Below are 13,197 nucleotides of genomic sequence, written 5' to 3'. Positions count from 1 at the left end.
CACTGCTGCTCCTGGGAAATCAGCCAAGATTTTTTTGTTGGTCTTTTTTTGTTTCCTTTCCTCTGGACTGGTTTTCCACACCCCTTCTGGGGTGGGGGTAAGGTACTGGAAGATGCTGCTTTCAGGCAGCTGGCTGGGACACTCGTATGGCAGTAGGGGTGAGAATGGAGTTGTGTGTGCACGCTTAGGAATCAGTATAGCTTCCTGCAGCATCTTTGGCAAGGTGTGCCCAGACCAAACATTGTCTCAGGTTAACTTGTGCTACTTGCCTAGTAGCCCTCTTGAAGGCTCTGTAATCATGCTAGAGATTAACAGGGTTCCCTGGGTTGTAATATAAGCCTGTAATTGATGGTGACTGATTATGTGTAATCTTGGGCAAGTTGCTGGACTTCTTGTACCTGTACGGTTGGAGAATAAGACTGCTTCCCATCTCACAGGGAGGTGATAACAGTGAACTAGCTAATATCTGAAGGTAATTAGTAGGGAGTGAAAGGAATTGATGTGTCCCAGCTAAGTCTATAGAACTTTGTTTTGCTTCACTTCCAAATTGCTTTCTAGGATACTTCTCTGTTGGCAGTTAGCAAAGGCTAGCAGAGAGGAATCATTCAAAGATGAATACCCTCCCACAAGCTCCTGTGCCAAGACTTTCCTTTCCTTGGAGTTTTAAGCCCAAGTGTATTTTTCCTGTTGCACAGTAACTAGCAGCTGCCAGGGCACAGCCTAGTGCGTTAATACAGAGATTTCTGACCTAAGGAAGGAGGGTTGATATCTAAATGTGAAATTGCTTTCAAGCAGCTTCTTTATCCCAAGTAAGTTGCATGCAAGAGATGCACTCAGCTGCCCAGGCAAAACTCCTTGGCATTCCCAGCCCAATTCCTGCAAAAGCTCCCACCCTTCTAGTAAAGCAAGCCAAAGTCTGTACTCAAATCCCCTTGCTCCAAAACACTGAAATCCAGGTCCAGTTTCTTCTTTTCTGCATCTATGCTTGTTGGCTCAAAGCTGTGTTTTACTGGCAATTCCTTCAGTGCAAGCCCTGTTAAGCTCTGCTACATCCCTGGGAGGGGTCCTTGGCCTCTGATGCACTGAGATATCATAGCACATGGTATTCTGACGCTTATGACTAATGGAAGTACTGGTGGTGGGAAGAGGCCAGGCTGGCAGTGGGATGAGTGCTGCTAGTGGCAGTACAGAGCTATACTGATTCCCTGTGCTGCTCCCCTCCCTTCTGGTCTGTGCCTGCCTGTCTTCTCAAAATGTTCATCCTGATTTGTAGGCTGCTTGGCATGAGGAGAATCTCTGTTAAACATGTGTATAGTGACTGGCACAGCTGAAGCCAAAGCTTTGCTTGTCTCTATCTGCCACTGGGTTACAAAGGATGGCAGCATTAGAGCCATGGCAGCCCTCTGCTTGTCCCCAGAGCTGCTTCAAGGCTCACGTGCACAGTGCACCCATCCACAGTGGGTGGTGCTGCAGGGCATGCAGGGTCACAGTCCAAGGGAGAGGCACAAGGGGAGCAGTTCAGAGATGCTCAGAGTGCCTATTCCTCTCCCCACTCCTGTCTACCACAAGACATGCAATACCCTCTAGGCTTAAGTCCATAAGGCCAGTACTTTCCAACTGTAGTGTGCCACAGGAACAGAGCACCAGAAATGAAGGGCATCGCCAGTGACCTGTGTTGCTGGAATAGCAGGGATTTTGCACAGCTGTCCTGTGAAGGAAGACCAAAGTCAAACCCCATCATTCCTACTAGTCTGCTTAGTCCTGAGCATAGGAGCAAGATGCATGTGTGAAGCCCCAGAAAAGGTTTTTCAGCATCCCACTGAGGACCCCCACACAACCTCCCTAGTAACTCCTGTCTAGCTCCAGCTGTGCCAAGGATTCATTCCTGTGCCATGCAGCACAGGTTCTGCGATGTTGCTGTGGCCTCTAAATAACTAAGAGATGATCATCAGCTTTTGAAGAATCATTATGCAGCAGTGACTAGTGAGCTGGAGTCAAAGTCATGACCTAGAAATGAAAGGCTGCCTCTCCCATTCAGTCCTTGCATTCCTTCATTTTCCTTCCTTCACAAAAAAGCCTCCCTTTAGTCCTGTCACTGCAACACATTCTCTAACACAGCTGGCAGTGCAGCTCAGGTGGTATTTCCTTTTCACTGGGAAGAGGGGATTTTTTTTCCTCACCAGTGATGAAGTCTCAGTTTCCCAGCATTTAAGAGAAAAGGGGCCACTTCCTTTCTGAAACAATAGGCATTTTTTGCTGCTGACTCTTCCCCCATGTGTGCTGAGGGATGGTGATGAGTGGTGGGACTGCACCTCCTCCTTAGCACTAGCCCACCAGCTGGCCCCCACTCAGAGCATGCAGGAGCTGTGTTACTTTCCCAGTTGTGCAATGGCTGTCCCTTGCATAGTCCTGTGAGCACAGGGAATCATTGCATGGACAGGACACCAATATTTAGAAGAATTGGATTTTTCTTATACTGCCGAAAAACCCCAAACAAAGCAACCCAACAAAGAAACAACCCCCATCCAAAAAAAAACCTGCAACCGTTACCAATTGACCCTCTGGAAAGGCAATCTATTTCTGCAGAGCTTTGCCACGGACTTCCATGGGGTGAGGATCTCCCCACTTCCTGTTGCTTACAGGCCTGTTGAAGACCTGATCCCAGTCCTGGCAATGACCAGGGGTGCTGCTTGGCACCAAGTTTCTGCAGATAATCTGCTTTCCCAACGCCTTCCAAGCAAAGCTAGTCTGTGAGCATGCCACTGCAACCTTGGGCTGCCCAGTCTGAGCAAGGGCATCTGCTAAACAATTAGGACAATCATGAGCCCAATAATTTCTAAGAGGAGCTTATAGAAAGGTTTTGTGACTTCAGTGCACCAATTACAACCTCTGTCTACAACAGCAGAAACTTCAAAGGCTTGAAAATCACTGTCATATAAATGTTTTGGGTTTTTTTTACTGGAATTATGACTGAAAAGTTCATGTTTGCAGAGGAACACACTCCCAGGTGGTAACTGAATATTTGCACAATAGACCCAATTCTCAAAATTTCAATTTATCCACCTGGGGAACTGAAATATATGTGGATTTCATGGGAGCATATATATTTGCTTGAAATGTTGAATGCAGAGGAGTAATTATGACAAAGCTGAGATCTTGGACAGTCCTTGAACAAAAAGCGCAAAGTTCTTGGATCATTTGGCTCCAAGGTGGTCTCCAGCCTCACTGTTAGTTAAGTGTGTGAAGTTCCTCTGGATGATAATTTGGTGACCAGAAATGTTATAGTTTCCCCCATAGCTGCAGCTGGTAATGATAAATCCATATAAAACAGATGCTGAGAGAAAGATAACAGGGTTCAAGGACTCTGACTGAAACGGCATTCATTGCTTTAATATGTATGTTTTAGAAGAGGAGGAGATAATTATAGCTCTTTTCAGTCATTTGAGGAGGAATGAGAGGGAGATTGATTGTTTACTGATGGATATAGTTGGGTGAACTGAAGAGGAAATGGATTTCCAAGTAGAGAGGCCACTTGACATTTTTACAGCTTGCTTCTATTCATTCCAAGTGACCTGTAAAGTTTTTGAAACAGAGTGACAGGTCTGATAGATTAGTGACCTCTGGCAGAATGTCCTGGGGCATAACAGGTCCCCACAGACCACCTGGTTTATCAGTTACTTGTGTAGGCTGGCAGTCATGAGTTTTTAGACCAACACCTGACCTTGCGCATAGCACCAGCTGAAGAGCCTCTCCTACTCGTTACTGCATTTATCCTGCAATTTATTTCTCTGTATATATAGCCCAGTGGAAAAGCCAGGCAAAGGATAGTTTTGGTGCACAAAGATCTGTGCCCAAGTCCTCTCTACTCTGCAACATAACCACTCCTGAGGTGGGGAGAGGCTCAGCTCCCACAGACACCTGGGGTGCTTATTTGTGAGACTTTATCGGGGAGATGACAGCTCTCACTAAAGACCTGCAAATCCTTCTCCTTGGAAGTTCCCATGTGCTTCTTCAGGAGAAAGGTTCAAAACCTTAAACAAAGGAAATGGTGCTTTCGTGAGTAGCCCCATATAATGGCAAAGAGTAGCCCCATATAATGGCAAAAGATAATTCGACACACAGCTTGCTAATGTGTCTGAGCAGAAAATGAAATTATGGAAACCAGTATACCACACTTTGGCAAAAACTGTCTAATTTAGGAGATCTTTCCTTGCACATCTGATTTTCAGGCTGCCTCATATTGCAAAGGAGTATTCAGCCAGAGATGAACTAGGAGACGGGAGGCCCTTTGCAAGGATGGAACTTGCCCCCCAGGGACGACAGGTATGTAGTAATTCAGGTTTTATTGCCTATAACAAGCTTGGATAAACAACTGTTCAATAGCCCCACAGACCAAAGCCATTAAGACCCCAGTGCTTCAACTGAACATAGAGTGAATCATATTGGAAAGGTCACTGTTAACCCATTCTTCATGTGTAGTCATTGCTGTCCCTAGGCAAAACCCCAAAGAGCTGTTCTGCTCTAACAAGTTAGCAGTGGGCAGGTGCTCACATATTCTTCAGTATTGTCTGAAATCTTTTATGGTTGCAGCAAGAGTGGTAACAACTTTTGGTTTTGTCGTTCTTGCTGGGGCCACACAAGGACCTTGATGAGATGATGAGGAGGAGGTGGTCATGCAGAATTCTAGCTGTAGTAAACTGAAACTGCTGATAGAAGAAGTCCTGCCACCCTGATACTTCTGCTCCAACAGCCCCCCCCCCCCCAAGGAATGGGAAGATCCAGCCTATACCCCTGTTATTGAGCTTCCACTGTTTAAAAAAAAAAAAAAAAAAATTATGTTGTCTATCTTAAGCTGCATTTGGAGATGCAACTTTAAAGTCCCTGCCACAAAGCTTGCAAGAAACCGAATATTCTTGGCTCTTTTTGAGCGGAGGTGGAGTCCAAACCAGGACACATAATATTTGGTGCCTCTTTTCAGCTGAGGTGATTAGGGAGCACTGTCCCTGTTTCTTATTTGGAGAAATTCTAGCTGAATCTCTTTTTTTGGTTCCTCAGTGCTCTGTGTGATGTCTGTTCCTGCCTCAAACCTTCTACCTACCCCTGTGGCAATACTGCCGTGTCTGAGTGATGAGGGGCGCTTCCACGTGGAAGAGCAAGCTTCCTCTATATAGCTTGGGGGAAACAAGTTCATGGTCAAATTCCATCCAGGAAAAAAACCCAAAACAATGGTTTCAACCATACTGTAAACTCTCCACACCTTGTGGTGATGCTGGAGTGCTCTTGCAGCAGCACTGCTCTAGAGCCCTTTGTGTCACTGGGTAAAAATGCAGTCTCCAGTCCAAAGCCAGGCAGAGCAATGTGCTTCGGCAGCCCTTGTTAGCAGTTACCTGCCAGAGCACCTCGGAAAGGCTCAAGCTCACACTGAGCTCCGAGTAGCTGCCCCAGAGCAGGAGAGCTGGGAAGCAGAGTCCCAGGGGCCAGTGCCTGAGCAGGTGTCCACGAACCTGGCAGCTCTGGTGACTCCGCAGGAGCTGCCTGCACTGCAACGGTACAAGGAGGCAGGAGGAGTTCAGCATCCAGATGGGAGGCCAGGACCCCAGCAAGCATAACCACTCCAACACAGTGTTTTGCAACATCTTTACCGTTCTGCTGTTGCACAGTGCACTACGCTTTGACTCTGGCAAACCCTGTCTGTAGCCACCTTGGTGCCAGGCAAACCAACCCAGTGCAGTGATGTTAATGGCAACAGAAGCTGCGGATCTCATTTACGGCTGGTGCAAGCCAAGCTGAAGGGTAAACTCGGATGCTAAGGGGAGGGGATTCTGCTGCCTGGGGCTTGTGCGATCTCAAAGCCTGCAGCACTGGCTAAAGAATAAAACGCACCAGAGACATTCTGCCTGAAAAAGGCAGTCTGAGACAGCATCATTTGTTTTGACAACAGAGTTACAAAGTTATAAGTGATCTGCTCAAAAAACCTCTCAAACTCGGGGTAATCCCTGTTGGATGGGGATGTGCCGGCCTAGAAAGCCATCCGATGTCCGCTGCCCAGCGCAGTGACGGGCTGCGGGCCGATCCGCCTCACGTTAGCGCAAAACCCGAGCGATGCCGGCGGGACGTGTGCTCGGCGCCGCTCGGCTGCCACCCCCCTCCCCGTTTCACCCCTCCTGCTCTCACCCCGGGCACTTCGCCCTCCCGCCCCTCCTGCTGTTCTCTCCCAGGCTTTCCACGCTTTATCGACGCAAAATACACCCGTTTTAAGAGGAAAACAAGTCGGTTCCTAAAGCGCGCTCCCTGCCCGCGCCAGCCCCGGGGCAGGAGCTGACGGCCCGGGGGCTCAAGCGAGGGGGCTCGCTGCAGCCTTACCTGCGTGCGGGCAGAGGCAGCCGGAGAGCAGGGAGCGCAGCATGGGGCGGAGCGGGGCAGAGCGGGCAGCCGGGCCGGCGGGGCCCGGGAGCGGGGCGGGCCGGGCTGGGCTTGCCCTAAGTACCGTCTGCGCGGCCGCCGGGGGGAAGGAAGGGGGTGGCGGAGGAGCGGGTTTGGGGAGGTGTGCCGGCAGCCGCCGGCTGGCTCTGGGCGGGCCGGGGCTGCCCCGGGGGGGCGGCGGACTCACCTCTCCTCCAGGGCGCTCCCAGGGTGAAGCTCCGGTGCCAGCTGAACATCCCGGCAGCAGCCGCCGCCCTCAGGGGCGGGCGGGGGACGGGGACGGGGGTGTCATCGCTGCCGGCCCTCCCCGGGCTGCTGCGTGTCCCCCGGCGGGCGAGCGGGGCCGCGGCCCGGGCTAGGGCAGGGCAGCGGGCAGCGCTGCCGTCGCGGAGGCTGCGGAGCGCCGAGCGGGCGTCTGGCCAGCACTGACTTATAAAGGGAGCAGCCCAGAGGAATGCATCTCCTTTGGCTGATAAGCCGAGATGACTGGAGGGGTTTGAACTACCTTTGCAACCCTCGGAGGAGAGAGGGGGAGAAAGGAAAAAAGGGACGGGAGAGAAAAAAAAGAAAAATATTTCAGCACTTGCATAATGTCAATAAACCCCCCTCTCAAGTGGCAGAAAAGGGAAGGCTGGAATGTCTTGGGTGGGGAGGAGAGAGAGTGGAATGGGTTTGGTGGGTTTTTTTCTTTTCGTTTTTTTTCCTTCTCTATTTAAATCTCATGTTATGTGTTCATAATGCAAAACTCTGCCTTGGTTGTAGCTGGAGCTGCAGGCTATGGGTAAGAGGGGTGAGGGGGAAGTGGCAGGACTTTCCCGAATGCAAGCTCCCAAGGGCAGGTTTGTGGTGTCACCCCACTGGAGTGAACTCCAGACGTGCAGGACAGGCATGAAGAGCTGTGGCATGCCCTGGCCACGGCTGCACTCACCGGAGTGCTGCCTTGGGAAACGTGGGAGACATTACTCCTAGACTAGGTTTAAGCAATACAAGCTCCCTACAGCGAACAACTCCATAACTTGTGTGGGGGTCTCTGCTTGCTAAGAGAGCACCAGTCCCTGCATTACTCTCCCATCCAAACTTCTGCCGACTTGAGCACTGTCAGGAGAAAATGTGCTGCTCCACCAGTTAAACCAGCCTAACTCTGTGGACTTCAGCTGTCCACAGGGTCAGTGGCCCCAAGGAGACCACAGAGAGCCAATGGGTGCTACGGCCCTGCTACAAATGCCGTGAGAAAGTCAGGAGGGAGAGGAGCTGCCAGGAGAGATCCAGTCCAGCTGTCCCCTCACTCTGCTCCCCCAGGTGATGGTCCTCCTGTGCCTCTGCAACAAAGACTACGGACCTGATATCAACTGAAGTGAATTGACATTTTGCTGTAGCAGTCACTGGAGTTTGCTGATTGACACCAGCCACAATTTAAAGACAAAGTGTTTAATTGGCCCCTTTTCCTCACCACACTGCCCTTGTATTTAGTTATTATTTTATTGCTCCCAAACTCATGTCATCCAACAGAAGGCATCCTTCCTCCACAGGCTGGCAGCTTCATTATACTGCTTCCACCTTGTGTCCCACTGCAGTGGGACAGCGTATTTGTGGGCTGCACCCAATTTCTTTGCAGTGCTCCAGGCACTCATCATGCAACTAGTGCATGCTCCTGTTGTTCTAGGAAAGCCAAAGAGGGTTGTGTCCAGGGCTGGTGAGAAGCAAAACCATAAATTCCCTTGGGGAAGGAAGTCCCTGCTTCTTTCACTGTGGCAGTCCCAGGCCGGAGCGCTGTGCACCGCTGTGGTTATTGCTGTGTGCTTGGCGCTCGGTGTGCTGCCATGTTCTACCCATGCTGCCAGCTGAAGTGGGCACATTTAAATCATTAAAGCAGCAGAAGGGCAATTTACTGGTGCCTTAGCATGAATTCAGTAGCACTGTTAGCAGCCAGAGGAATTCTGGGGACACAGTATTACCCTCTTACCTCCGGTTCTGCTGCCCATATACCATTGGACACTCCTTTCTTTCTGCCATTAAGCCCCATTGGTTTGGACACTGCTAAACACACTTCTATACTACCCGGAGGCTTATCTTTTTAAAATAAATAGTTTAGAGAAGGAAAGAATCTACTGTGCTGATGCCTGTATATAGCTGCAAACTCAAAGTGCTCTGATCTAATTTGTAGTGAGCAAAATGTCTGACGCTGTCAGAAAACTAGGTTCCTAAGGAGAATCTCAAGCAGGCTATTTCTAAGCTCAGTTTACTTCCTTGTGTTCAACAAATTCTTGGAGCCAACACAGATGACTGTGTTACCAAAATATAATAAATAAAAGAACTCAGTTACAGTAAGCTTTCTGAAGAAAAATAAAAATGAATGTGCACAAGCCAAGTGCTCCAGCCCTGGGCTAGGGCAAATGTGGAATGAAAATGGCTGGCAATCAGTGCAAGATTTTAATGCTCTAGGTACTCTCATAAGAGGGTGTGTTTGTGTGTATGAAACTGATAATTAATATTGGAAGTGCCCTGTGTTGACACAATACATGATAGTGTTCAGATGCTCAAGGGCCCCACAAAGCTGTTGTTAGGTGTTGTACATAGTTATTTTTGTCTACACTTGAAAAGTTTTAGTAGCATGAATGTGTTTTATGTATTTTTTTTTCAACTTGGGTTTATTGGCTATATTGGCATTAAAATGGCAATGGTTTTACACCTGAATAAATTACCACTGTCTCAGGAAAAAGTTATAGCATGCTTAGAACTTTTATTCCAGTGTAAATCATCTATCTGAAGGGAGATTTTACCATTTTGTGATTGTATTATTAATGGCAGTGAAACCTTCCAAAGGGTGGGCACCACCTATTCCAGCCCTCATCAAAACCAGCCCACAAGCAAGAAATGAAAGTGGCAACTGTTTTTGGTGTCTAAACTTGAAGAAAATGCAGAAAAGGGAAACATTGTTAATGTGTTTTTGTCTAAGTCTTGTGAACACCCCTGACATGGGAAAGGTCATATCCCCTCTGTACAGAAATACATTGAGTGCAGTTGCTGCTGTAGTCCAGCGAGAAAGGAAGGACGCTGCTATCCTGCAGCTTTGTCTCTTGTCTGGCAGCAAGAGTATTGCCAGGTCTCACCATTTAATTGGGAGTTTTGAGACAGGCTGACTCCTTTTCCTTAAAGTCTGGCCTGTTACTGAGAGGACCGTGGGGTGCCAGGGGCAAGCTGTAGGTTGCTGTGCTGGGGGCAGAGCACAAGGATGGGGAGGAAGCAGCCGGGCAGGGAAACGGGCCTGTCTTAGTCAGGGGATCAGCCTGGTCTGAGGACTGGGGCCACATTACCAGGTGCCCCATGAGGACACAGTGGTTTTTGGCACTCAGTATATCTGGCCTTTGCCCACGGCTGCCAGTGCTCATGACGGGGTTCCTTCCCATTCACCCATGTGCCGAGAGTATGGGATGGGTTCTCCGAACTGCACCAGGCAGGAAATTCCCTCTCGAGCTGCAGAGGATATAACAGGAAGAGGAAAAACCTCTTAGTCAGCATCAACTTCATTTCTGATGGATTCCTCAATTTCCTCAGCCATACGAAAACTCTCCACCCAAAGCAGTCCCCAAGTGTGGAAAGCTGTTGTGTCTCTGGATCCCTCAGGCATACAGCTGCATCCTATCTTTCTTGTTACCTTTGTGAGACTTGGGGCTGGTGGGAAGCAACTTCAGAGCAGAGGACACTTCCCTACTGTGGAGAAGCCAGGCACGAGCTCGCAGGGAACTGCTCAGCCTTTGCGCCAAGGAGAGTGGGTGAGGTCTGGCAAGGTCTGTTATAGTCCAATTCCCAAGTTAGGCACCTGGAAAGCATTTAGTGGTGACTCCTAAAACTATGCGGGACATTGTGCTGTTCCTCCATGCCCCAGTTACTACTGTGCACTACAGGGGTTGAAATCACCTCCAAATCTTCCATAAAAGTGATTGCTACAGCGTCCATTGGGATGGTCTGCAGTTGCAAAGGAGGATGCCTGTAAGATGTGAGCTTTGATTCAACAAACTCCCCAAAAGCCAAATTACACAGTAGCAGGACAGAGCCCTGAGCATGTGCAGAGCTGTCCTGGCTGGGACAGGTGTTCCTCTGTTGTTTGGCTTTAGGCAAGTCCCCTATGCAAATAACTTCATCTCCTTCTGCTGCAGTTTGTCTGGCAGAACAGGATTTTTGTAAGTAGTTTCAGGACCCATCTTCTCTAAGTTGTGCAGCCCCCAAATCACAGGATTTCTCATGCATGTAAAAGGCCTCTCCACCTGGTGTGAAGTATCTGTAGTGACGAAAAACACATTCCAGTATCATTGTCACTGTAGTTTTCACACTGAAACACACAATGAAATAACTGTCAACCTTTCATCATACGTATATATTAGACCTAATTTTCCATCCCATTCCCTGACCCCTTTGTTAAAGGCTGGATCTGGACAGGTAGCTCAACTACCTTAGTTTGGTTTGTATACCTGCAATGCAATCACCTCCTCGACTTGAATATGTTTTCTTTCATTCTGGTATGAGCAAGGTTTTGGGATGTAACTGTCAGAGGGGCACTGGATCTGTGTGACAGCCTGGGAAAAAGAGGGGATATAATGTCATGCTATGGCGGGGCTCCCCATTAGCAGAGGAAGGACAGGCCGGGGATAGTCTGTGCAGCAGCCATCAGGGTTGGCTTAGACCTGTCCCCAGTTGATGACTGTAAGGGGTTGTTCTTGTCTTAGCTTTTAGCTACCTTTGCCTGATCAGCCATGCCAGCAGTGCTGTATTGGTCTCATTTAAGTGAGGACTGGCAGCACCTCTTGCACGAGGGTGTGCAGTGCCACCCCAGGGGTGCCCTGCTGCCACAGGGATGCTGCCTTGCAGAGCCTCACACTGGGCAGTGTGCCTGCGTGTATGATTCAGAGAGCCCACGCTGCCTCAGCCAGCAGCTCCTTGCACAAGAGTCAGGTCAAGGGGAAAAAAAAAAAGGTGGGGAGGGATTCAAAGAGGAGTTGCATGATATTTGCATTCCTGTAAACAGAAGTTTCCAGTTTCCTGTGAAAAAGTTCTCCTGCTAACTTGGCAGTGGCCTGCACATGTACAGCTTGTCCAGGTGAAGGTTTGGGGTCACAAAAGAGGAAGTTGTTTTACTGCAATGCCCTTATGGTGCAAAAAATAACTTGCTGGCATAGCACAACTCTCGAGTCTGTTAGCAGTAATGTGTTAATCCCTGTGAATCTTATGTCTTGCTGCAGACACTTAGTCCTCATCTCTGGAGGTGTTTAAGAGTCGCATTGACATAACGCTTAGGGATATGGTGTAGTTGGGAACTGTCAATGTTAGGTTAAAGGTTGGACTAAGATGATCTTCAAGGTCTTTTCCAACCTAGATGATTCTGTAACCAAATACTTATTCTAGATACACTGCAGTTTTTGCTCTTTCCTCAGGGAATCTGATAAATGCACTAAATACTCAAAATGTGCAAAGCCTGTCTGTACAAACAAAGCTCCCCTGCATCTTCTCTTCCTCTCATAAGGGCACCACTGCCCCAAGTGATTCTCCAATCACAGGGTAGGAGAGAAAGCGCTACCCAGCTCAGCACCTACTGCCTCAATTCTGCTTGCTGGTGTGTCTGTCCACCAGCCATTCTAGAGAAGAGAAGGCTCAAATACCAGCTGTGTTTCGGATCGTGGAGTAGGTACATGGTCCTCACTCCCACCTGCTCTGAAAGGAGCTCTGGTGAGCCAGCTGGGAAGCAATTGCCCAGTACTGTGCCCTGGGGAGCCAGGGCCAGTGGTTTTTAGGCACATCACTTCCTTGCATACACAATGGAATCAGCTTTGTGCTCACCGAGATGGGCTGAAGGGACCTCTGAATTCAAAAGCTGTTGCAAGACGTGCTTAAACTCGGATTGCTGCTCTCTAACTCTCTGGAGCCAGCACAGTCCCCCTTGCTTTCCTCTGGAATACCTGCCCTGAGGGTCCTTACCTTTCCCAGACAAGGTACAAGCTAGCATACCTTGTCAACAAAGTACCTTCCAAAGGCAGACTGCACACTGTTCTGCACTGTGATGGCTGCTTTCTGGGTTACGGCACAACACAAACCCTTCTGGTTTCCTCCTGTGATCCTGCAGGCTGGCTGGTGGCATGCAGGCACAGAGGGGTCCCCAATCAGCTCTTCTTCCCCCCAGCACACCCGCGCTCACCTCCACCCATGGTTTTGGGTCAGATGTCTGAGTCGTCAGGTGCCGGGTCTCAGCTGGAAGAGAATGGGCAGCAGAGTGGTGGTTGGCAACTTGGGGCTGCACACCAGTGGGGCAGCTGTGCGCGAGTGGAGGAGCAGAGGGGAGCAATACCAGGGAGCTGGTGAGGGGCAGGAAAAGCAGCAGAGGTACTTGAGGAGCAGCGGCAACCTCTCAGGAAGGAAGGAAAGAAGGGTAGAGGCTCAGCCAGGTCAGGGAGAGGGGCACCTTGTTTTTTCTGCTGGGACCTCAGTGTGCTGCGGGTGCCAGGGGGCTGCTTCAGTGGTCCTGACAAAGGGCAAGTCACGGCCAGGGACACATTGCCTTCTTCCAGGGATGGGGGGGCAGAGCCCAATTTTGCTGCGCTGCCTTTATTTCTACGATTGTTTAGTTTATCTTTGTGATGGAGGGCAGCATCTCCTCCAGCTCAGCAGCCCTCAGCTCAGTCTTTCTGTGGGACAGTTCTGATAGGTGCTATGAGGTTACTGTGAGGAGCACTGGGGCACTCCTCCATCCCAGTTCACCTGCTGACATCCCCCCACTTCATACCA

At 49.5% G+C, this 13,197-nt stretch overlaps 1 protein-coding gene across 3 annotated transcripts in view; it reads right to left on the bottom strand.

Annotated features, from left to right (window-relative positions):
• Positions 1–6,742, bottom strand: part of LOC141960940 (uncharacterized) — a 32,198-nt gene extending 25,456 nt beyond the window's left edge. The window contains exon 1 of one of the 3 annotated variants that reach the window (XM_074907295.1): positions 6,611–6,742. In XM_074907295.1, coding sequence (XP_074763396.1) covers positions 6,611–6,659 — 49 coding nt within the window. In that variant the 5' untranslated portion in view covers positions 6,660–6,742. Of the gene's footprint in view, positions 1–6,363; positions 6,456–6,610 lie in introns of those variants that run through there. The other 2 variants (XM_074907297.1, XM_074907296.1) reach the window with 2 other exon arrangements.
• Between the last annotated feature and the right edge of the window lie 6,455 nt (positions 6,743–13,197).

Source organism: Athene noctua, chromosome 5 (genome assembly GCF_965140245.1).
Source record: "Athene noctua chromosome 5, bAthNoc1.hap1.1, whole genome shotgun sequence".
Taxonomy (NCBI): Eukaryota; Metazoa; Chordata; class Aves; order Strigiformes; family Strigidae; genus Athene; species Athene noctua.
The sequence above is the reverse complement of the archived record's forward strand: the minus strand, read 5'-3'. Positions and strand labels throughout refer to the sequence as shown.